The 25,542-nt window shown below is 43.7% G+C and overlaps 3 protein-coding genes across 4 annotated transcripts; 2 read left to right on the top strand and 1 right to left on the bottom strand.

The window, feature by feature from the left end:
* Nucleotides 1-1,573: 1,573 nt before the first annotated feature.
* On the bottom strand, nt 1,574-15,064 carry LOC6613833 (elongation of very long chain fatty acids protein AAEL008004). 2 transcript variants are annotated; one of them, XM_032723218.1, is made up of 8 exons: nt 7,279-7,828; nt 4,618-4,753; nt 4,368-4,558; nt 4,220-4,300; nt 3,998-4,160; nt 3,788-3,924; nt 3,451-3,729; nt 1,574-3,038 (listed from the first exon to the last, which is right to left on the bottom strand). In XM_032723218.1, the coding sequence occupies exons 2-8, from the start codon at nt 4,676-4,678 to the stop codon at nt 2,886-2,888; spliced, it is 1,065 nt and encodes a 354-aa protein (XP_032579109.1). In that variant the 5' UTR covers nt 4,679-4,753; nt 7,279-7,828; the 3' UTR covers nt 1,574-2,885. The 2 variants fall into 2 exon arrangements, with proteins under 2 accessions (XP_032579109.1, XP_002038302.1); XM_002038266.2 differs by lacking the exon at nt 7,279-7,828 and adding an exon at nt 14,652-15,064 and having other exon boundaries at nt 2,886-3,038.
* A 2,551-nt stretch (nt 15,065-17,615) lies between these two features.
* On the top strand, nt 17,616-21,661 carry LOC6613834 (dynein heavy chain 1, axonemal). The gene has a single exon (XM_032721655.1). The coding sequence runs from the start codon at nt 18,020-18,022 to the stop codon at nt 21,257-21,259; it is 3,240 nt and encodes a 1,079-aa protein (XP_032577546.1). The 5' UTR covers nt 17,616-18,019; the 3' UTR covers nt 21,260-21,661.
* Nucleotides 21,662-22,763: 1,102 nt separating this feature from the next.
* On the top strand, nt 22,764-25,516 carry LOC6613835 (pre-mRNA 3'-end-processing factor FIP1). The gene is made up of 4 exons (XM_002038268.2): nt 22,764-24,272; nt 24,336-24,428; nt 24,563-24,633; nt 24,688-25,516. Exons 1-4 carry the CDS (start codon nt 22,847-22,849, stop codon nt 25,207-25,209), a joined length of 2,112 nt encoding a protein of 703 aa, XP_002038304.2. The 5' UTR covers nt 22,764-22,846; the 3' UTR covers nt 25,210-25,516.
* Nucleotides 25,517-25,542: the final 26 nt, after the last annotated feature.

The raw sequence follows: 25,542 nt of genomic DNA on the forward strand, positions 1-25,542 counted from the left end.
TCGATTGTTTGGTACGCCGCTTCTGCACTTTTGCACCATCGAAAAACAAACAAAATAATAATATAACTCTTGATTTCAATGTTTTGGCTCCGCAGCAGTTATTGTTTCTAATAAGTATCCGTAAAAGAAATCAACAAAACTCCTCTTGACCAAGTAAATACAAGTGCATTCACATCCTAACAATCAAAAATCATATATCGACTGTATAATCTTAAATCTTTTGCCACGCTTTAAAAAATATTTACTTACTTTCGCCTACATTTTATTAGGGCCAAAATGTAGTCACAATAGATGAGAATATATAATTCTATCGTTTTCGAAAAATCCACAACACAGTTAAAAAACAAGCGCCGTCTTGTGAGCGTTAGAAATTTCGAATACAAGTAATAAAACGAAGAAAATATCATAACAGGGCAAATATAATAAAGAAATTCACAAAATAAAAACATTTTTCATAAGAGTGTGCCTTGCAGTTTTGGGAGTTAGAGTGGGCGTGGCCTAATTGCTGGCATACCTATTGATCCGACATTTTAATCTGTTGTCTTTGGACAAAACAATTGTGAAAAGCTAAAAATAATTTGGAAATGCGTTTTCGACGACATGTAGCACCCTATAATTTGTGCTATTTACCCGCTAAAAGTATTTCAAAAGGGGTAGAAGCACCAAAAAATGTTTTAAGGGACAAATAAGACTTCAAAAATGTTCAATTTGAAGAAATCCCAAATATATCGTTTTGGAAATATCTTTTTTACCTCTCTCAAGGTCTTGGTATGTAATCCTTTGAGCTTTTAAGTCAAGATCGGACATTTTTGTTTTCAACGAATCTATATACCCTTTAATTCTAAAAATTATGTCTCAGTAGTGCAAGCTTATACAAGGTTCAGGTTGCAAGGCTAACTTCCTTTCTTGTTGCGGTTTAAGCTATAAAGCAAGGGGTTCTTAAATTAAAGTTAGCCCCTAAACATATACTATTATATAGTTTTATTTGTATAATAAATATAATATAGTTTTATTTGGAATGTTCATGTAAGTCATAAAATATTCATGATTTGGTTCACTAGTCGAGTTGATTGCATCAAGTGGGAAAATGTGAAAGTTGATTCCTGCTCAGCGTAATTCGTAATCCGATTATTTCAATATTTCTTTTTTGCCATCATGTGTTAAATCGTTAGAATTTGTAAATTAATATGGGACTTGTAAATAAAATATTACCGGTGACCCATTCTCGGAAATGTTGTTAAGTAAGCAAAAGGCATGTGATAGTAAAGGCATTATATTCAAGCCTTTATTATTTCTTGATTTTTCGATTTTTCGTGGCTGACAAGATGCCTTGCAAATCTCTGAAACAATGTCCAATCTCATTAGGGGATAGGCCACATGGGTCAATTGCCACACCCCCAGAGGCTCTAAGGCCACTAATTATCAGTTATAAGTGGGAATACACTTAATGTGTTCGTTTATTAACAATTACCGTGTACACCGTGTAAATAAAGTTAAGTATAACTTGGGAATTTTAACGACAATGGCCCCAGGGAATCAATACCCGCCATGTAAGTTATACACACGTACAAAATTTGCGTTAATACAATCGAAATAGTTTCTTGAACAGTTTTAATATAAATTAATAAGCTTTATTTAGGTTTACTATAGTTTTTGAACTTGTCAGCTTAAGCCACGTAACCTAACAACGAAACCATACGCACGGGTTAACAGACAGAATTACACTTACAAATAATTTGTCACCAATACTTCTCACTTCGCTGAAAAACCGTTTAACAACTTCAAACCAAAAATGGAAACAAGCGGATATTGAATAGGTAGGTAGTAATAAAGTAATATATACGAGCCACACCAAAAAGAGGTTCAATGCAATGTGTAAATAGTTGAAAACTTTCGTTAAGATTCATCTACATTGGTCGGCAACCAACGAATAAACTGATTGTCTTCGTCCTTAAGCCGGTTTGCACTTACAGTATAAAAGCTTTAACTCCATGATCTTTGTCACCCTTTCTTGTCTGACTATAGTGACTATAGTTCTTCGGTCCGTTCGTCCGTTTAGTTGTCACATTGCCCAGGAGGGCGAAGGGGAGGTCTGGGTCGTGTTGCATTTTGCAATTGGCTAGCTAGCTACAATGTATAAATAAGTTTAACTATTGGACCTTTACAAAGTATTGCAACAAACTGCCGTTCTCTCAATATACAAAACAAGCTACAAATAGTATAACGTGTTCTTTAAGTTTAGAGCAGACTTAAGAGAGCATGTATAGCTTTCATCTATCATAGGGTCGCCCGCCGCAACATCTCAATTTGTTATCAAAAATGTTCATACAAAATTGTACACCTAGTGAGTATGTATGTATGTCTTAGTAGGTGTTTGTATGCGGTGAGCTACACTAATATTGGTAATTGGTATCTGCAGCTGGCTTAAACAGGCTTTATGGCTCTATAAATATCGTTCAAAAAATAACTTCTCTCTGCGCACCAGAGGTGTATCTGTGCTTCAAGCGGGACGTTCATACTGGTGCCGTGGGACATGTTTGTAAAAATGGTTTGATTATATCTTAGTTAGTTTGTGCTCTTCCTACTTAGCTTTAGTTAATGACGGTTCGGGTGGGTGGGCATAGGTGGCGTTTGTTCGGTAAGTTTCGGCTCATCCGAATGACGTTTGCCATAACTGATTTTATGTATTGTACGTATTTAAAATATAAATTATCAAAAACAATCCATAAACCGAGCTCTCTTAATTTTGCGCTGCTGTGGTGCCAGTCGTCTTCTGCTACTTCTGCCAAGTTTCTTGTTTGTCTTGTTCTTCAATCTGGTTCAGTTACACGCTAATCACTTAACATAAACATAATGAATATCATCGTAGTACACCTAATCAGCAGTTATTTGACTTTGCGCTGGTGCAGACTAGAACTACTGCTGTCCGGGTTGAAGATGGCATCGTTGTTGGATAACACGCCCTCCTTGAAAAAGCCGTCCTTGTAGGCACCATTGGATTGCCCCTTGCTCTTGACGTACTCGTCCTCCATCACCGGCTGAAAAGAAAACACAGAGTGCTCAATGAGTTCAATAAGTTCAGAATCCACTGGACGGAGGCTCGATGGCACGTGTGCCGCCAGCGAATGCTCAATTGTGTGCTTTTCTAATGGGCGGCAGATTGGGGCTGGGACTGGGCTTGGGCCTTCGAATCCGGCTTCACATGTGAGCGCTAATTGAAACGTCCCCCGCCTGTGCTGAGAGTTCGCAAGTGCTGTTTGCCTAACTCAGCTAGTTAGAATTTTAAGTTGATCAACAAAATGATGATGATATAACTGCCCACGCCGGCTCGCCCCTCCCGCACCAGTCTCTCACCTTGGTGAGGTCGGGGCGTCAGGGCCTTGGGTATGTAAAGAAAATATGTGTGCCCCATTAGCCGCAGATTAGGTGTGCGGTGGCACTAAGACCTACCATGCAAGCCCCAGTATTGCTGCCGTTTGCAACCAGGGCGTCACCCTCTCCAAGATGCTTGCTGTGCCCATTCGAAGCCGAGCCGTTGGCATAGCCATTGGCCTTGACCGCCTGCCGGCGACGTCGAGCTGCGTTGAGATATTTCGCTTTGTAAAAGTCGGAGAACAGGAACAGGAACATAACGCCGTGCAATCCGATCCAGACCATGAAGCCCTTGGGGTAATCACATTCGCGGAACAGAAGCTGGAACTGGTGGGTGAAAATGGCCACGAATTGAACCTGCAATCAGAGGAAATCCTTTAGAAATCTCGCCAACGAAGGTGACCTTTTTTACTACCATTTGGAAGGTGGTCAGGTACTTCTTCCACCAGATGTACTTCTGGTACTTTGGACCCATTGCGGCGATCATGTAGTAGAAATACATCACAATGTGCACAAACGAGTTGAGAAGGGCAAAGAAGGTGCTATGACCGCCTGTGAACGGCAGAATTAACGAGCTGTAAATTTTCGATCCTTAAAATCGCGATTACTAAATATATGTACGTACCTGGTGCAAACTTGAGACCCATCCAGACGGAGAACGGCATGCAGCCGTGATGGATGACGTGGAGTGTGGAGACGTGCTCGTTCTTTTTTCGCAGAATGAAGAAGAGTGTGTCGAAGAACTCGGTGAACTTAGATATGTAGTACCACCAGCAAATGTTGACCATCTAGACGGTGGAATAGAGTTTTAGTTTACGTTCGCAGGCCCAGGGCTACGCCAATTTACCCGCATGGCCAAGCCAGTGGTGCTATAGTCAACGGGCTGACACTTGAAGCTGTAGTGGCCCCACCATCCGCTCATTAAGTACTGCAATGGGAAAAGGGGAATACAGATTAAGTTGATGGGCAGATAAGGATGGCCAGGAGTCACTCACCTCATAAAAGATCCACGCGCTAAATATTGTTTGTATCGCGTTATATACAACTAAAACCGATCGCAGCTCCATCGGTTTCCGTTTGGCCATCAGCCTGGGCCCCAGGGATTTGCTGAAGTAGGCATAGAATATGCACATGCAAAGTGTGGGCAGTGGCGAGGATAGCAGAAAGAAGTCGTTAACGCGAGGATCTGCAAATTAAAGACGCATTCAGGGAATGACCAACAAATAACTCCTAGTTCAGACATACCGCTCTTATTGTCCATTAGGTCCCGATACCACTCCTGGGCTTCTTGCAGTATGATTGCCATTTTGCTGTCGCTTCTGTTTGTGGTTTCTGTGTTGCAAGTAATGGGATCGGTCCTGTATTTGGTGTGTAAACCGAGCTGCAATGGAACGGAAAGGTGTTGTTGACTATAGAGTGTACATATTTTAATGGGAATGTAGGGAACTGCCAGCCAGAGCTGTATTTAAATCAGAGCCAACTTATGACCCCGCCAGGGGGTTTGGAATTGATATTGACGTGAATCGCCAAACGGCAGACTCTGCGCATCGGTTTTCATGTGCATGCCTATATCTTAGTACGCTTAGCACAGACACTGTAATTGGCAATGCATTAGAGGCAAAACACATTCAAAAGCAAGATTCATGCAATTAACAATTCGCCCGTGTATCAACACTTTAGATCAGGAAATTATAGACAGTCCCAGTTGAAGCGGTAATGAGGGGCGTGACTTGGCCACTTGCACAATGCGAGCTGCTATTTCTGACCAGAGCAATTAAGATGCCGCTAACTGGACAAAGACTGCACTTTGTACCGGCCGAGCGGAATCCAGGTTCCACATTCCAGCACAGTGGGCTCGGGCCATTCCAATTCTGATCTGATCGCGGGTTCAGAAAGTTCAAGCGATACGCCGCCGCGGGTAATACAGGTTCTCGCCACACGGTCTTATGAATATCAATTGATTGCCGGACGGGGCATCGAACGAAATCCAGCGAAAGCAGATACACTCGCGCCGTCTTGCTTTTTTCATTCAGAGTCGAGCTCATTAATGGAAAAGGATAAGGTTTCTCATTGAATACGTTATGTGCGAGCTTAGAAACGTGGTGGAAAAAGGTTAATACGAAATTCGTGGGTATTGAGGAAGAAGGGTAAGCTTTAAAGTATCTTAAATATATGTACATATATCTGTTTAACCCGTAGAAAACCGGCTGTAAATACAATGATTTCTATTGTAGATTGAAAGAGTACGATAGGTTGAAGAATTCACCCTTTCGTAGGTTGTTCCTTTCTCTAAAGAATTTGCGCTTATAAAGAGCGAAGAAAGTTCGGGGGAAATGTTGCACATTGCTAACCCTATCTATGTTACATGCATCGAATACATAAACAACTTTCCAGATACTTCCCAGCACTAACCAAAGCCATCTGAACAGGTGAGTTACGGCAGTTCAGGTTGCTTTTTGAATGTCATGGGCAATAAACTGGCCATGGCGATGGTGATGGCGATGGCGATGCCGATGGACACGTAAGACTTGGGCAACTGGCTCAATAAGCGTTGACAAAAATGTGCCGCTTTATGGTCGCTGCCATTGCCTCAGCCAGCGTGAAATTCGCTGCTGTCGCAACCGGTGAGTGGTGCTCGTAGTTCGCTGTGTGGGTCAGTGGCACGCTTTCCGCGTTGGCCTCGCCCGGAGGCACAGCATCCGCGAGGTGTGGCGGCCGCACCGGGCGGTTGACTTGCGATTTCGCTGTTTGATTTGCATAATATACAAAACGCTTGCGATGACGCTTCCGCAGAGGGATGGCCACCAGCCAACACCACCACCTAGCTCGGCATAGGAGACGGATCCCCACTTATGTAAGCGGCTCGACGGGGCAGAGTGCTCGGAAGAAGATGCAAGATACGGGAAACACAAGCCGGCAAGCAAACGAGGTGACAACTCGTGCTCGAGCAGACGTCCTACCGGAGTGTCGACCAGGTTTGGTGCTGAGCCAACACCGATGCTCTCGTTGCTCTTCCGGTCCCCTGCTCCTGCGCTGGGGCCGTTCTATCAGATTGGGTTCATAATCGCCTCCGTAAGGGGCTCGTGGTGCCTGCACGCTATTGTTTACACTGGGTTCTGCAGCGGCTTGCATTTTTGAAATCAATTAGAGCGGCTGCTACGCCCGCAAGCCAGGGCACAAGCGTTCTAGCCAGAGCAGAACCGAATAGCAAAAACGGCGTAAATAGTTTGATGAGCTTGCTGATTTTATCGCACTCACCCCAGGGGCGGGTGTGTATGTAGATTACACGGCGGTGACCGGGTTTTCCGTGGCAATCGCTCGCTTAGAAAACCTAATTAAGTGGAAAATCGATGACAGCGGACCAAGAGCTCCACGGCGGAAGCGCGGATGACGCATTCTTGGGTGATAAGCGCGTGCCCATGATGATCCAAATATTGAAAGCGACAAGTGAGTCACGGACTTGGGATTTAATCTACAGCAATATGGGTCCAATTTTTTTTAAATAGGCCCCTTGCGATAGCCAGCAATCAGAGGTTGGTTGCGTTGGCCAGCTGTCCCCTTATCAGCGAACCCCATTGGACGCATCCGACGGGGCAATCGGCTAATTGGATTCGACGATAAGCCGGCTATCCACCTGTGTCTTTAAACCGGTGGAAGTCCCGTCACGTTTCGGGGCGATTATACAATGCGCTTGGCCAAGAGCTGAGTGCGTTAGCTTGGACCACGCACCTGCCTACTTTTTGTTCAATATTTAACCGTCTGCCCCGCTCGTATATTTACGTATTTTGGTTTTGGTTCGAGTTTCGCCTATGGGGCAGTACTTGCTGTTTGGGTTTCTAATTAGGAGGGTGTTTGTTATCTAATCACAGTCACTCGGCAAGGCCACGCACACACTCGGACACTCACTTGGTCAATCAGCACGGGTCTCGCCTTCTTGGCCCGTCGGAATCACTCGAATCGGAATTGAAGTCGAATTTGCAGTCGGCTAATCGGTCATTTGGCAACTGCGGCGGACGATCGGTTGTTCCGTTTACGCGATGCTCCACCTCGCACGCTTTTAAGCCAACTGACGACTGGTCGGATGTGCGTCTGAACCTTATCAGGCAGCGGTGGCGACAACCGTCAACATCGAAACCTCAACCTCGGCGACTCGACTCGACGAAGTTGAATCGATCAGTGCGCTCACGAGTACAACGATTATACGGCTTAACTGTGAATCACGCCAAGTACCTACTGGGCGGTTATGGTATCTGGTATCTGGTATCTGGTATCTGGTATCGGGTATTGTGTATTGTGTATTGGGTGTTGGGTGTTGGGTATCGGGTATCGGGTATCGGGTATCCACCATTCACAGGGCTTATCACAGGCAAAAAGTCAAAAGCGGCGCGAGAGTGGTCGAGAGCCCAGAGGCAGACACAAGCCGCTACGTGAACCGTTGTCCAGCGAGCCAGAAATGCAACTGACGGCGATCAAAGATGGCCTGGTCCGTCTTCGTACGGCTCATGTTTGTGGCCGAGCCGCGCTTACATTGCAAATTATGTATTTATGCACAGCGCCGGCGGAGAAACTAGCTCCACGCTGCACCGACATTCAAAGGTAGATGGTATTCATGTAGGAGCTTAACGGAGCAAGAGGCGCAGTATGGCTCAATACAGTTATTGCAGCATAGCTCGGAAATCTTGAGCCCCTAACTATGGAAAATCCGAAAGTCGGGTAATCGAGAGTTCTCGTACCATGTATAAGCCGAGGTCAGAATTAATATATATACTTATTCGAGACTATACACTTACTAAGGTGTTTCCTAAATGAATTCAAAGAAAGTTATATTTTGACTTTAGATTTTGTGTGTATAATAAAAAACTATTTAAAGCCACGAAACCAACTAAACTCAAGTAGTACACTTCACAGAATAAAATGTATATTTATCGGCATTGTCATGTCAAAATCTCGTTGCATGTATGTAAAAAAAATATTTGAAATATGAAAAAATCAGCACAAATTGGGAATTAGAGTGAGCTGAATAAAAATGGAAACGTACATACATGTTTGTTGGAAACCCCTTTACTTTTTCTTGCTTAAAATCTTAAAAGCCATGCTAATTTCGTTATTATACTAAATGGGAGGATCCTATTATTTTTCATTCCAGTTAACTTTAATATAGCCTATATATGAAACCCCATTTGGAATGCCATGGTTTCTTGACCGCTGGTGTATGCCAGTGGAGCCGAGCGAGAGAAAACCACGCAGGGAGATTAAAGCGGCGGTTTCTGTGCCTGCTTTTCTGCTCTTCGTGGCAAGTCGCCATCTTCTGCGGCACAGTTGGCTTTCTGATGTAACAGCGGTTGACGCGACAGCTCGTTGACCAGTTGGCAATTTCCATTTCCATCCATGGCTGCGATTTGGCTAGCTAGCTAGCTGGCCAGTTGGCTGTGGGCCACTAGAGCGCCGTCGAAACCACTTTCGCTTTCGGAGCCTCTCTATGCTGGCGGTTGCGTCGATGGCTTCGCTGGCCGTGATGGCCACCCTTGTTTACGGGGTTGCAGACGCCTGGCCGATGATTGGCGGCAGACACCTTGCCGACCGACGGCTGCATTTGCCGCTTGCGAAATGGGACCGCATGCAACAAGTGCGCGGAAATCCCCGGCCAACCGAACGGAAACGAGAAAAACCCCGATCGGTGCACAGATAGAGATAGATAGAGAGAGAGAGAGAGGGAGAGTGAGAAAGAACGGCTCGGAGTCGGTAAACCGTTACCTGCATGCTCGAGGCCTAATTTCTGGACTGGTCAGTCAACCAGCCAGTCTGCCCCAAAACTTGGCCAACTGGAAATACGATTTTATATTCTCCGCGCTCGCTACTTTCTTTTCGTTCGATTTCTGTTCTACACAGCCAAATGCAAATCTGACCCCTTGCCGGCCATCAGTGTCTCATCAGCCCCCTTTGGGGGCGTGGTGTGGGCGGCGCTGGGTGTTTGCTCTTTCCCGATTCTCGGTTTTCGATGGGTTCAATGTCCGGCACGTGTCGGTCGAATGAACCTCTGTTTGAGCAGAGTAATTAGTGACAAAGTCAGTTACAAGGGTCAGGTTTGCTTCACAGTTTCATGCTTCTAAGACTGATAACATCATTTCGAAAATACCATTTATACAATAATCCTTGTCTTATAAACAGCTCCTTTCATGTAAACTAAAGGGCACAATAAATACCTCGAAAGAAAGAAGGGCCGATCCTGTCTCAAGTTTGGTTCAACTCGTTGTCACACCTTATACGTGTTTACAAAAATGGTCAGTATCTAAAAATATTCAATTCGTGCAATGAGAAACCCTTTGAAACTTAAGTAAATGCACATATATGGTAAGGAGCCAATTGCATACTGCATTCTAAATAATTAGATTGCTGCTTGAGCTGAGTAAGGGGTATCAAATAGTTGTTGACCCCTCTCTCTTCAATTTCTATCCTCGCTGTTTCTTTTTTTCAAATGCCTCATCGGACCATTACGAGCGATCGAAGTCTCTAGAATGCACAAACATGTAACTTAAACCTGAATATTTCGGCGCGAAACCCCGTATGCAAATATGCAAATAAAGAGCGGACCGAAAAGCAAACATATTACCCACTAATCGGGTCAAAGTCAGATACTGGTATCGAGGGTCTTGAAGATTACTTGTATTTGTTACAGCAATCATCGTTCAAAAACAACGCAAATTAACCCGCTTACAAAACGGAAATAGCGACACGTAATCCGAAATGGAATTCATGGTCAAGTTGCGTAGTACCGAAGACCCATATCGTTGATAGATCGGCGGCAGACGCAGTGCAGCTCCACAGGTCCCGCAAGTCGAGGGTATTATATGCACCAAACGATGATCCATGTCCAGAAGTACGGATCCCTTGAGTTCATTCTACATTTTGAATTTATGAATGAGTGTGCACACACTTGTATACTTTCGTGCATGTACACGAATATGAACACACTTGTGCTCATCTATTTGGGCGAGATAGTAACGCTCCATGAATTACCAATGTCGTCACTATTACAAATGTAGGCACATAAATAATGGCAAAAGAAATTACAAGTCAATTATTCAACGACTGTGGTACCTTGACTTAATAATAAGTAACTTATGATTGTACATTGCCGCTTAAATCGCTATATTTTGGAAATCTAAAATCACTAAGTCCACTTGATGATAAAACGCACCAACAAATCGGACTACTAGAAGAACAAATTAAAATTAAAATTCGATCATGACAACACCATAATTGAAAAAACTTTTGACTTTCGAACGTTGAACATAAAATATTTCTGATTTTAACTTCTGTGATTATTTTACCACTCGATATTACTTAATAAAATAAATTAATAATCTTTATAAAGAGCTTAGAAAAGGTAAATTTTGTATAATATACTTATTTTGTCAAATGTAAAATCTTCCTTTTTACAAATACTTTCTTCGTAACATTCGTTTAGCACTTCTTCGTAGAATAAAAGTGCATACGAGATTTGTATAATAAAAAATAAAACATAGAACGGATTTCTATCGACATGCCAAAAACTTTTCAAATCTGAATCATCGAGATTTGTGAATGGATTTGAAATTGTTTGATATTTGTCTTCCCAATTGCTTACTAATATCTAAATAAAACCTAATCAAAATTATGGGGTTAAAGGGAGAAATTAAGAAAGTCGTAACACTAGTGAGCTGCCTTAAAAGCGGTCGGCTGAATCCAGAAAGAGTGCTATCGGCATTAATTAATTAGGGGTTAAAGTCCTTCCAGATTGTGCGGAGATAGATTAGGATATCTGTTTCGTATTGCGAGTTTTTTGAGGTTTTTTCTTAGATATTTGCCTGGGTTTCGTTGTATTGTATGTAATATTGTATTTCGTAATATTGTATTTGCGAAGGTGTTATTATCTGCCGTCCTCGTTGTTAAAAAATAAATATTAATTTATTTAAATGACGAAATTTCGAAAATCGCGGCGATACTTTTCGTTTTGTGTGAGTGCCCGTTTTGAAAATATCGAGCCAAGCCACACAAGATACTTGGAATTCCGATCTCCTCGCAAGCAAATAAAGGCGGCGGCCCTCGATCACTGGCTTGGATCGCCAGAAGCGTGGTCGGATAAATTGAAACGAAAGCGCAAGTGAATCGCGCGGACCGCTCCCACCTGACGACTTCAGGTCGGCCGGCCGATTTGTGTATGTATGCACATGTAATTTGTTTGGCTGCTCGAGAAGGTCAGACCCCACGGAAAACCGACCGAGCTGCTGAAACACACGATGAAAGTTTCCATCGCAGGCCCGCGCTGCGTTAATCGTATTTAAATGCATCGATGTGTAATTATGCACATGCATAGTTCCCGATGCACAGGTTACTGGTGTCAGGAATGGAGGCTTTGTTTATTGTTTTATTGCGACTCTGCTTCGGGCATTCTAAATTGCGGAGAAGCCGCTGAGACCGAGGGCTCGACTTACATAACACTGGCGTGGTAAGTTTGCCAAAAATACATAAAACCCGTCCGGATTTCGACAAAAACAATGAAAGTAAGAAACCCAAAAACGCACAAAGAAAGGCTGGGAAAAATGAGAGAGAGAGACAACAGCAAGCGACAGAGAACAACAGTACGAGTCTTTGGGGGAAAATGATATTAATGTGCGAAATGTACATGAGTAGGTCCCGTCAATGTCGAAAAAAGAAACGGTAAAGAAAGCAGGCTTCGACTGGCCGAAGTTTGTGTACCCTGCAGACGGTCAATGGGAGACCAAGCAGATCAATCGATAATATAGTAATAATAATAAATCATTATGATATTTATAGTTTTTTAATTCCTTAGAGCACGTAAAAAAGAACGTGTACAATGGTTACATTTACCCAAAGATAGCAGAGTGCTCTTCTATTTAGAAAAATCGTATGCATTGCATCTCTTCTATTTTGTTTACCTATAACTAAAGGAGTTAACCATTTTGAGGTAAATATTCCATATTGGTTGCTTAGTGTACATTTATGGGAACGGAAGTGCCATTATACCCATCACTCGCAAAGTATACCCTACTAAATTCGTTAAGAAGTATGTAACACTGTCTTGCCAACTTCTATCGATATGCCAAGATAATGTTGAAGTTTCTCGCACACTTCCACTAACTGACTAATAGGCCTCTGAGAGTCGAGGAACTCGACCATACAGTTCTCTTTTGTTATTTTAATATAATTCATAAGAGACCATTATTAGGCAAAGCTGTATAAGCTAATAACTGTAAAAATAATACTTTTAATATTAAGTACTGGTTGGATTGGCAGACTTCACAGTCACTAAAGTCGACTTCTCTCGTTGGAATTATTATCCTCATATGGGCGTATTATGATCACGATATACATATTTCAAGATATGTTGTATCGACCCCTTTATCAAATCTATTGTTACTCCAGTGTTCTGGAGCATAAGTATGCCAAAAACATTTAATATTCGAAACTTTTACCATAGACTTGTCTACTAATCGAACTATAGCTGTATACCTACACTAGCTCCTTTTGACGGAGAAGTCGCTGGATTCGCATTACCATCATGAATTGGATCTGTTCATCTCACCGCAGATAACGGCATATTTGTCTTTATAGCACCGCAACAGGTGGTGAGGCTAGTTCTCTTGACTCTGACGATGCTGTCACTGTCCATCGCATGTGGAAACCCCGAATGGTGCTGGGATCGTGGCCAAGCATCTCAGTCTCAGACGAGACCAGAGAACCCGTACGATGTCATTGTTCTTTTCTTTCTCCATAGGACAAACCGGTTAAAGAACTTTCAGCATAATAGCAGTGCCCAAAAGTGCTTATTAAGCATGCGCTGCCGAAAGACATATTAGCGAGCACCTACATACATATAAACCAGAGGACTAACAACACATGCGATCTCTATAGCCAAGTTCTCTTGGACTTTGGCCGAATTTTTGTGTTGGCCCGAATAATTTGAGAGTGCTTGTGGGTGTGAACCATACAGCCAGCCGATTGTGTATCTCCTCTCCTCTCTTCTGAGAAAATCGGAGCCCGGCAATGAGACGCAATCTTGAGATCTGCCGTGTAAACGCGGATGAATATTTGGATTCGATGTGTTTTCTGAGCAATCTAAGCAGATAATGTGTTTGCTGAGCTCTAGCCAGTCGCGCCAGCCAAATACCTCGCGAGGGCCAAGGTGCAAAGCGATCAATTAGCACTTTAGCACTGCATTGTTGCAATCTGTTTGCGAAAGCCCTTGACTCTTTACGTAGCTCCAGGTTCGCTTTTCTGACCACCGGCCAGCGGTAATTGATGTCACACCACATTCTCCAGGTGGTACATACATACACATGTGTACATGTCTGATCGAAGTATTTAGCGCACTCGTTGGCTGACCCTAAAAACCTGAAAAAATGCGAATGCAACTACATTTCTCGACGTTTCCGCATTCGCCGGACAGGTGAAACTTTTTGATTGACTGACATAGGCGACACACCACTGCACTCCTAACCCAACAAAGGTACACAGTAGGCGCAAGGAAGACGGCTACTTAATACTATTAAATACTATTAACACTTTTAAAAAGGAACCAGCTGCTTTAGGAATTACCTAAGCTGCTGCTAAGACAGCGAGTAAGATCGATGATAAAATACTTCTTATACGGTAGAGTTGTACCACTAAAAAGAAGAAATATTCTGTATATTCGAAGTAGCATAGATGTTCTTACTGCTAATACCCGCATTACTCAAATAATCCTTTTTTTCTCAATCGAGAATCAATGGTCGAAAATATAATTTCCATTGTTATCAACAAAATTTCTTGAAAAAGTGATTGATGAACTACAGTTGTAGACCAAAAGGATCAATTGTTTTTTACACTTCATGGAACCAGATAAAGCCAATAAATAATATTTAATTCATTTAAGTACGAACAATAGGTTACCAGAGAATCTATAAAAACAAGTCTGGAATAATTGCTTTAGAGTTTTCATCCCTCTCACGAAGGGCACCCACGTCCCTGTGCGCTCTCTCTTAGGCGCCGACACGTGTGAGCTCTTCTGCTCTCTTAGTTGGCTGTTGCTTCGCGGCGGCTCTCTTCGGCACCGCCTACTGACGCTGCCGCTGCGAATGGGCGCGGCGGGAAGCAGAGCAAAAAACAGTGGACTACCGCCACTATTTTAATTAAACCATGAACCCACAGGCAATGGCGGTGATGACTAATATCGCCGAATCGCAGGGCGAGGGTGGGGAGCAGCAGGAAAATGCCTCCGCGGCTGTGGCGATACTCACCTGCGAGGTAGGGTGCGGAAGGCGGGGGCGAGCGCAATTGGAATGGAAGAGGAATTCCGAGTGCACACACACGAATGCACTCGTGCACGGTCACAAATACGCACTCGCGAAGGAGAACGAACGCAAGTGTAAAGGGCCCGCGCTTTTGGGAATTGAACAATCGACTAGTTTCGGCTTGGGCTGGCTGCCGATACTTTCGATACTGAAACTTCGATACCGCGGGCTGGGATGCCGATGGCTATGGCGATGGCAACAAACAACAGCAACGCCAACAAAAGGCACTTTTTCACTCTAAATTAGCTCGACACACACACGCACCGCGTCGGATCTCACCGCACATAAAATATATCCGACAACATATCGTAACGGATTCACCATGCAGAAAATGCGATCTAGCCCAAAAAGAACTATTTGCGCTTCCTAAAAAAATATATTAATATCGAATTACTTCTTAGTCAACTAGCCATATCTTTCGGATTTTTTGGAAACGACAACGCGAGTGAAATCGTTCAGCAACAAAGAGCGCGTTTTGCCAGTCGCTTAAATATATTTTTGTACAAACGTTCTCGCCACTTCGAACATGTTCGATTGGGTTGGCAGCAGCTAAGCAACGTGTTGGCACGAGTGTTGCCGTTTTAGCATTTTTAAAGCTCGACTTAGGATATTTGGTAACGACGGAGCCCGAAAAATTGTGTTAGGGATTACAGATTAAATAGGTATTCTTAGTTAATCGGTCTGTTCTATGGTGCGTAAAATCTTTGTCATTTGATAACTTGAAAAAAGGTACCAAGGAAACAGTAAATAAGTTGGATCGTCGTGACAATACCCGTTACTCAGCCAAATGAAGTGCAAAAGTATAAATTGACTGATGAGACTAATCAAAGAGATTGCTAACGAGGATTACCTTTCACTAGTTTCTAGTGGCAGGATTTTAATATTTGGCATGAATACTTCTACACTAAATTAATTATTTGATTTATTTAATTTCTTTACCAAATAATTTAAGCTAGACATAATATAGTCCTAGCTGTTCCGCTTTAATAAATTTAAAATCTAGCTATGGAAAATTCAAAATGGCAGCTCTGAACTGAGACGAGGCAAAATGTTCTTTGTGGATTCCGTTCCGAAAAGAGTGACCGACTTTCGAGAATTCGGTACTGATGGATATTAAATAGCGGAACTCAATATTTAGAATTATTATCATAAAAACGATATTTAAGAATGTGAATGTGAATGTGAGTACTCGTTACTTAGGTAAACTAAAATAAACTATTTAACTATTTAAACTGATATTTTAAACAGTATACCCGTTACTGAGGCTGAGCGAGATGTCATTCTATAGAAATTCGCAAGGCAAATAGAAAAAATAAATCATAACAAAATCAAAATACTTTTTAATTGTGGCCGTGGAAGTCTCGTGCGAATTGAGGGCGTTAAAGAGGGCGTGGAGAAAATGTTTGGAATTCTGATCAAAAAATATGGTCGTCGTAGTTTCGGGCGGCTTGTTGTCCTGTTCAAAAATATTATATTTTATAGGGTCGCAAACGACTTTTTTTATTTGTTCAACCAGTTTATTGAATCTAGTAAACCTTTTATCACAATTACCCCTTATTCTGATAAAAGTGACTTGATTAATAACATATGAATTACCAACAAAAGGAGCTTGAAATTGAAATTAAAGATTGTTCCAAAACTACGTTTTCGAACTAGAGCGCATTATGAAAAAATAATGACGATAGGATTTATTTTCCACTAATAAGTTAGTAAAATGATATTTCGTCAAAATTAAAACAATGCACTATGGTCCAGAATTCGTTTTTTTTTGGCATAAAGTCTAAATTTTTATGTCAATATATCGTCCTTTAGCAATAAGTTTTTAATAGAAAATTAATCATATAAATAAAAATCAAAAACAAAATTGACCGAAAGCTTCACTAAATCGTTTTATGAGCTTTTAAAGGTGAAGTGTTAAACAGCTGATTGAGAGAATGCAATTTCCGAAAAATTACTAGCTTACTTTTGCATATGGTATGATCGTTAATACGCATCCATAAATTATAGTAAAATATGGAAAATAAATGCCAAGGTATGATGTTTTTAACGTATGTAGGTAATATATGCTAATATATATATATATGTAATATATAGTTGTACTGTTTTTGTTGTGTAACGTCCAATTTAGGTGTATTTTAACAGAAAAATCTAACGTTTCCCCTGTGTTTCGTGGAGTATAACCAATTTTCTGACAATTTCTGACAAAAGTTAAAAAAGTCAGTTTGTACCTTTAACTATTGTCTTTGACGGTAAAGTAATATCTTTTGCCCATTTTTGCTTGTTTTCTTAAAAATTTGATTTTATATAGGCATAGCGACCTCCTGGACATTTGGAAGCGTAACAATAGGCAAATAAGTTATGTTTCAGATTACGTTTATTCCGCAATCAACAACAATAATCAGGAATCGAAAAAGACAGAAGAGATTGACAAAGTAAGTTTTGAATTATTTATTAAAAAAAACTGCCCGAGTGTAACAGACAAATAGACCGATTTATTTCCAAACATACCAAGTGGATGCCGTCAAAGATAACAATTCTTGTTAGTGATTTTAAAAACTCCAAGACACCGAAGCAAATGGAACGCCGAAACTTATCTTACCAAAATGCAGGAGAAAGATTAAAAAGGAAACTGAAAATGCGAGTGAAGCCCGGAATAAGCTTTACAAAAGGGACCAACTATCACATGCAAGGAAAAATAGTCGGATCAATAGGATGAGTGATATTTTCCACAGAGCGATTGATTCCTCGGACCCACTATTATAAAAAAAAAGAAAAACAATGAAATTTCGTTGACTCCTGAGTCATACCAGTAGTTAATATGGGAGGCAAGAGAGGGCGTGGTCGCACAGACTCCAAATTTTGTGCGCAAACTATTTGTGATTTAACAAAAAATGTACAAAGCTTCAAGTCCGTATCTCAATTTTTAGACTTTATGCCAAAAAAATCGAATTCTGGACCACATTGCAATGTAGAATGTAGAATAATTCGGTATATTAAAAGACCAATTTTTACATTATATTGATATATTACAGTACAATATTCTATTGTTATTCTATTGCTATATCGACATGGCAGTTGATACTAATCCAGAATGTATAAAAGTTTATATGGTCGCAAATGCCTCCTTCACTGCGATGCAAACACCTTACTGAAGTCAATTTATTAATTTTATTAATTTTCTAAAATCGATTTGTTTGGTTTAATTTGACTAAACAGCAATAATTAATGATTGGGCTTTGTAAGAATCAACAAATACACTGCTTTGAAAGGAACGCCACTTTCTCATTTAAATCCACCTTCAAAATATATTTCATATGGATCCGGAGAACTTAGAGGTGGGACAAAATTATGATGGTTCCCAGGAATCCGATGAGAGCAGCACCAGCTCAATTAGCAACAAGGGTCCCGATGGCACTCAATTCAAGCGTGAGGCTGAGAAAGCCATTTGCATCATGCCGCCCCGACCAGGAACTACTATGATGAACTACCAGGAGCTATATATTCCGCGGAATCAGCTTACGGATGTATATTACCCCATTCAGGAGGCCCAACGATGGCTCACTCTGATGGACAAGATGGGCAAGGCACACCGTTTTCCGTTGCCCACCATCCTGCCGAAGGTGATCCAGACCCGCTACGTGCCAAAGCGGCATCTTCCAAAGGACGTCGAAGTGGATCGGAGGCGTCGTCAGTACCAGAAGATTAACTTGGTGAACGAGCTGGCCAAGGCGGGCCTCACTGACGACGTGCTGCAGCCCACCGAGGAGCAGTACAATGTGATGTCCGAGTTCGCCTTCCCACACAAGTTTCCCCTGAGCTACTTCGACGACAGCAACTTTGACATCAACTCTCCGGCGGCCTGGTTTGAGCTGGGAGTGGTCGGAGATGCGCACTACCCGCTGCCGGCGAAGGCGTACCTGCCCTACAACCAAAGCCTGCTGAACTGCCAGTGGGGCATGGCAGCTGTTACCGCGCACCACGAGGACTCCGACCTCTGGACGCTTCTATCGCTGGAGGACGGATGCACCTACACGGTACCCAAGCTCCAGTTCATGTTCATGGCAGAGGACCCGCACAAGTACATCAAGCGGCTGCAGGCTGCTGTTCACGAGCGGCACAAGGGGGAGCAGCTTATGTTGATGGAGCTGATCGTGGATTGCGTCCTGCACGAGGACATTGAGTCCACCGTGTTTTATAGCTTTAAGCCCATCGAATTGGTCCTGCAGGCGGCTAAGGTGTCCGAGCAGTGCAAGAGACGACTACGCTCCGAGGTGAACTTGGTGTTCGAGCGCCTGATGGCCCTATACGAGCTGGAGCAGTTTATCCTTAAGATGCCCAAGGAATTTCCCCAGTTTCGGAACATCAACCTCAAGGAATTTCTGCCCCGGTCTTTCGCGGTGGAAGTCTCCGGGAAGGAGCGTCTTGAACTGCAGGCCCTTGGCATAACCATGCAGGAGAAGCGGTACGACTTCCTGAAGGCCAGTCTGTTTTATTGCGGCGGCGGCATCGAGGCCATGGCCGGAGTGGCCATCGAGTGCCAGTACATCGAAACACTTTCGATCTTCATCTGCAACTTTAGCAAGCCCCTGGCACTGGTGGACTTCCTGCAGGCGCAGGAGGCGCATAGCGACAACGTGGCCACGTTCCTTAAGGTCTATTGGCCGCAACAGCTGACAACGGTCATCACCGTGGTCCTCCGAGCCCTGGGCAAGGGCTGGCTGGACATCTCCCTCAACACCTGGACGGTCTATCTCATGTGCAAGATCTCGCGGTTTATACTGCAGGTCAAGTTCCGTATGCAAGAGTCAATGGAGGTGCTGCTCGAGACGTCGCTGATGAACTTCTCGCACTTCGTTTGCGACCCTTGCCTGCAATTCCTTGAGCTGAAGTCCAACTACAAGTGGACCAATAACTACATCGACACCGAGTTCCCCTTTCAGAAACCTGTGTTCGCCATGACCCTTGGCATCAGCGAGGATCGCAAGGTGTTTTACTCCACTGACCCGGATGAGTTCCAGCCGGGGCTGGTCGAGATCTTTAAGAAGTGCCTGGAGAAATCGTCTGGAGTAAGATGCATCGATGGGTCCGTCATGAGTTTTTTGAAGTTCGCCCCTAACCTGTATATCCTGACGGTGGAGCTCATCGAGGACAGGTTCCTGCGGGAGAACGAGCTTCTGAAGAACTGCTACGCCAAGGCGGTGCTGCCCCTCAGGGCGTACGCCCGACTCTACGAGAGATTCATCGACTTCTACCTTCTCAATGTGAACACCTATATGCAGGCATATGCTCAGGCCCACAAGCCGTCCTCGGAGGTAAAGCGGGACATTCTGGAGAACAAGCGATTGAAGGAGGAACTGCGCGAGATCCTGCCTGCCTATATTACCATTGGACCGTTTTACATAAACGTGGATACACTGAAGCAGTTCATGATAAAGAAGCGCATCGAAGTCGTGAGACGGATATTCGAGTACTACGTTGACCGGATGTATGAGACGAATGAGCTATTGCTGGACCGTTGCCTGGAGATGTTCCGCAGAATCGCGGAGCGTCCGATTAGCATTGAACACCTGTACGAGATTCGCGACTTTGCGCAGACTGTTCCGGACTTAGTGGATGAGCTAAAGGCTGACATTCAGGTCATGTGGCTGGAGTACGACCTGCTGGACAGCTTCTTTTACAACCTGAGTGACCACCAGTTCGCCATGAAGTGGAACGTGTATGCCTGGCCGCACCAGATAATGGTGCGGTTATCCACCTTGAAAGACGAGCAGAAGGTGGACATCGAGGACTTTCTCCGCCTGCACGCCAGCGAGTGCCAAGCGTTCGAGGAGCGACTGGAGTCCCTCAACGACGAGGTGCAGGCCTACTCACTGGCGTTTAATACGAACCGCGCCCAGGAGACGTCCGTGGACATTAAAAAGACGTGGGCTCTGATTAAGGAGCTCGAGAAGGTCAGCCAAACTCTGCAATTCCGGCAGGAGCTATTCGAGCTGGAGCCACTCTCTGTTGAGTTCCTGGAGAGCATAATCGCGAGCTTCACTCCCTACAAGAACCTGTGGTACGGCTGCGCCAACTTCCTGAAGCTCGAGGACGCTACCCTGGGCAACCCGATAGCGCAGCTGGACTTGGAGGATGTGTGGAATAACCTGATGAGGCTGCGCGACGAACTCACCGAGTCAATGCAAATATTTCATGAAAAAATCGAGATTATGGATGTGGCCAAAACGTTCATTGCAAAGATCGACGATTTCGTTCCGGTTTACAACAGCATTAGGGATATCCGAAATGAGAACTGGATGTACATTCACTGGCAGGAAGTAAGCGCGATAACTGGCCAGGAGATTAAGTACTCAGTGGCGATGAACTATCAGTACCTCATGCGAAAGGGCATCTTGGACTTCCTGCCCGAAGTCCACATCATCTCAGAGAAGGCCAACAACGAGGCGGAGGAAATTCGGCGCGCCATCGAGGAGGAAGAGAGGCGAAAGCAGGCCGAATTGGATGCTCTGCTGCTGCGCAAACAGCTCCGCAAGTGTCGCCGGGATATACTGTAGCTTGTTGTTGAAATCGTTCTAATGCACTACAAGTTAGTTCCTGCCTGAAACATTTCTGGGCAGGCTCAGGGCGTGGCTCGCCGGGGTCTTGGATAGTGATCTGTGTTGCCCTTCTTACATATGTATTATTACCCGTTACTCGGAGAGTAAAATGTTATACTAGAGTTGTTGTAACAGACGGAAGGAAGCGTTCCCTACCATAAAAAGTATATGTACTCCTTATCAGAATCAATCGATCTATCCCTGTCCGTATGAACGCCTCGAACTCAGAACATAAAAAAGCATAAAAAAACATAATAGATTAAGCGTGCAGCTTCCAGAGAACGCAGGCTTGTTTACAAATGTTGCCACGCCCATAAAACGCCCAAAACTGCCACACCCACACTTTTGAGAAATGTTTTTATATTTTTTGTTACATTTTTATTAGTCTTGTAAATTTCTATAAATTTGCATAAAAACCTTTGCCACGCCTACTCTAACTTCCGAAATTGCCACACCCACACTTAAAAAATGTTTTAATATTTCTTCATATTTTTTTTAGTCAAATTAGTCAAATGCCAAAGAATTTGGCCACGCCTACTATAACAAACCGCCCCAAAGTGTCACGCCAACACTTATGAAAAATGTTTTAATATTTCTTCGCTTAAATGTTAATAAAGTCAGCATGGATTGGTTTAAGGGCGGCAGAGAGTCAGGATTAGAGATAATAGGATTATGTTTATTATAGTCACAGCAAAATATTCTGTAGGGGTAATGCAATTCATGGTTAGATGTACAATGATTTAAGATTAGGGGTATGTAGTTTCAAGTGAATCTGCTTGGAACACAGAAATGATGTACATTATAGTGAGGAAAAACATTCCTAGCACACGTTGAAACATAACCGAAAGGAACATTGATCATGGGCATTCGATTTTTCCCACATGAATTAAAAAACGACCATTTCCGCACAAAAATTATTTGAACACGTCTGTTGAAACAAGAAATTCTTCGGTTTCCGCCCAAGTTTTGAAACACTGGTAATCAAGTTTAATCAATACATATCCATAGACTTATTCATTTAAATTTCTATTAAGAACACTCCCAGCTTTACGCACACCGTTACGAAATCAAAATCTTCTTTAAATCTATGTATATCTGCAAAGCAGTGATGGTGGGAAAAGAAGCCACAAATATGGTGTAAGTTATACGACGACGTTTACTCCATTTGGCGAATATCTAAAACGTAAGTTTCAAACAAAAGTTTTAATATCGTTCTATCGTACATACATATCTTTAAATACTTCATTAAAATTTTCGACTCTCGGATTTTGAACTATAAAATCTAAAAAAAAGATATGAATTTTTTAATTTTCAAGTTTTTTTCGGCCTTAATTAGAAATATTTGTTTCCGTATAGGCGGCATCAAAAATTAATTTAAAAGAATTGTATTTTTATTGAAACAGAACTGTATTATAGTATTTACTAACTGGGCGACTGGTATTTTTTTTATGTATCGGAGTGGTCACACTGCCGCGTTGTGTTTCTTGTAAAATTTTTGTCCATCGCAATAGCTACTGCTTATTTCTGCATTTTTAAGAAACTACAATGGCAGATGACACAAATGAGGACAGCTGGCTGTATGGCACCTCGAATCCGGACTCGACGACCGGCGAGCTGGGCAACGGCGGGGATTCTCTCACGGCGGAGCACGAGTCGGCGGCGGCTGAGGCTCAGGCATTGGCCGAATTGGTGGCCGGCGAAAAGCCGGGTGCTTCGGCCGGAACTAATTCCGCTGAAGACTCGCCGCGCTGTCCAAAGGAAGAGGTGCCCGAGTACTCGGAGTTCGACGATCCCGCGCAGGAAATGGAGGAGGACGAGGATGCACTGCCCAACACGGACAGCAGGAGCAGGAGGGAGCGCGACCGAGAACGGGATCGTGGTCGGTGCGCGGACAGGGTCGACGCTCGATCATCGCCAGACCCAGAGGACGACGAGATGAGCGATGGTCCTGCCGCGAGGAGAGAAAGGAACGGCTCAGGGTCCGATGATGATGAAGACGACGACTCGGACGACGATATCAACGTGGTTATTGGAGACATTAAACAGGCCCCTAGCACCTACAACATCAAGCAGCGACCCAACTTGCTGGCTGGAGGCACTGGTGCTGCCGGAGACAAAGCCAAGCCGGCTGGTCAGGCGGGGAAGTTTAGCATCGAGGACTTTGAAGGTGCCGGTACCATCAACGGAGTGGCCGTGCACGAGTTCAGTATCGATTCGCTGGAGGAGAAGCCGTGGCGGAAGCCGGGAGCGGATATTACCGACTACTTCAACTACGGCTTTAACGAAGAGACGTGGCGCGCCTATTGCGAGCGCCAGAAACGCTTTCGGGTGGCGGAGAGCGGTGTCGGACTGGCCAGCCTCACTCAGAATGTGAATCAGAATGCCCCCATTGGAATCCTCACAGATGGCGGCATGGGCATTGGGCCTCCAGGAATGCACAGTATTCAGTCGATGGTGGGAATGGGCGGTGAAAGCGGCATGCAAATGCCCCCGCCGGGAATGCCGCCGCCTATGATGCAACACCAGTCGCGATCGGGGATGGGATTGATGCAGCGCCCGCCAAGACCCATCTCAACCACAGGCGGCGATAGGGGAGGTGACAGGGAGAGAGCCGTTAAGGAGAACGCCATTCAGGTGATGACCGCCGAGTGCCGGGAGTATTCTCGGGGTGGATTGGGACCCATGGCGCCAAACTTTCCGCTACCCGTCGCCTCTGAGGAACCCTTCTTTCACGAGCCAGAACCCTTTGACTACGGCTATGAGCCCACCCAGGAGTCGCAGTGGAATAATGACAATGCCGGATGGGTACCCAGCGGGATTAAAGAGCTAACTCCAGGTCATGCTCATATGCAACAGCCTCCACCTGGCATGCCGCCTCCTGGGATGAATGTGCCTCCGCCGCAGATGGGCGGTCCACCACCCAATTTGCGCGGCATTATGCCACCCAATATGCGCATGCCGCCAAATATGAGTACGTTCAGCATATTTTGATTTATCATGTCCTAGACCCGGCTTACCTATGTTTCTCTTGCAGACATGGGACCGCCACCAGGAATGATGATGGGAGGAAATGCCCCGCCACAGATGCGAATGGGTATGGCACCGCCACAGAGATTGGCCATGGGCGGTAAGAACGCAACTAACATATTTAAGCTACTCTTACGCTTGATTCTAGCAATTTGTTTGTTAAGCTAAATGCTAATCTTACAATCCCAACGCAGTCCTTTATAATGAAAATGCCTTTTTCCCCATGCGTTTCAGATCGTGGCGCCTACGACGACGATCGTGAGCGCAGGAGGCGCGAGAAGGAAAAACTGTTAAAGAAGGATCAGGTATGTGTTATACGTAAATATCAAGTCATGGAGTTGTAATCTCCTTTTTTACAGCTAAGAAAGGACTTCCTTGACATGTTGCGGGAGCGACATGACATCGAGAGGCACACCAGGTGGTACGATATTAAGAAAAAGTTTGAGGCGGATCCAAGGTACCGAGCCCTGGACTCGTCCTATCGTGAGGAGTACTTCGAAGACTATTTGCACCTGCTGAAGGAAGAAAAGCGCAAGGAACGTGACCTAAAGGAACGTGAACGACATCGCGACAAAGAGCGGTCTCGTGACAAGGACAAGGATAAAGATAAAGAGAAGGACAAAGATAAAGATAAGGAGAAGGACAAAGATAAGGATAAGGATAAGGACAAGGACAAAGACAAGGAGAAGGAAAAGGATAAAGAGAGCTCGCGTCGGGAACGCTCCCGATCTCGTGAAAAGTCCAGCCGTCGCAAGTCCAAGTCCAGGGAGAAAGATCGAAGCGAACGAAGCAGCAAGAGTAGCAGCAGCAATACCGGAGGATCCTCCAGTCGTAGCGAAAAGAAAAAGTCGCATCGCAAGGACAAAGAAGAGGACGACTAGCATTTGTTTAGGTACTTTATGAAAGTGAAGCAAGAAGAAACCCACTAAGTTGTAGAACATATTAATAAAAAACAAAAAAAAAAAAATCAAAAAAGTCTTATAACTACTCTAATTAAAAGAAAACGTTGTGGAGGTAGAATATACTTTTGGTTTTTAATAATTCAATGTGAATAATAAATACTGAAATTGGGTCATTAACATAAATAAATAAATTACAAAGAAACATCTTTATAAATTCAGATGTATATTAAATGAGTTAGAAATTTAAAGCAACTATTAATAAAAAATAGTACGTGTGATGATGAAATTTTTAAATTTAAAGATATGTATATG

Source organism: Drosophila sechellia, chromosome 3R (assembly GCF_004382195.2).
Source record: "Drosophila sechellia strain sech25 chromosome 3R, ASM438219v1, whole genome shotgun sequence".
In the NCBI taxonomy this organism is placed as follows: domain Eukaryota; kingdom Metazoa; phylum Arthropoda; class Insecta; order Diptera; family Drosophilidae; genus Drosophila; species Drosophila sechellia.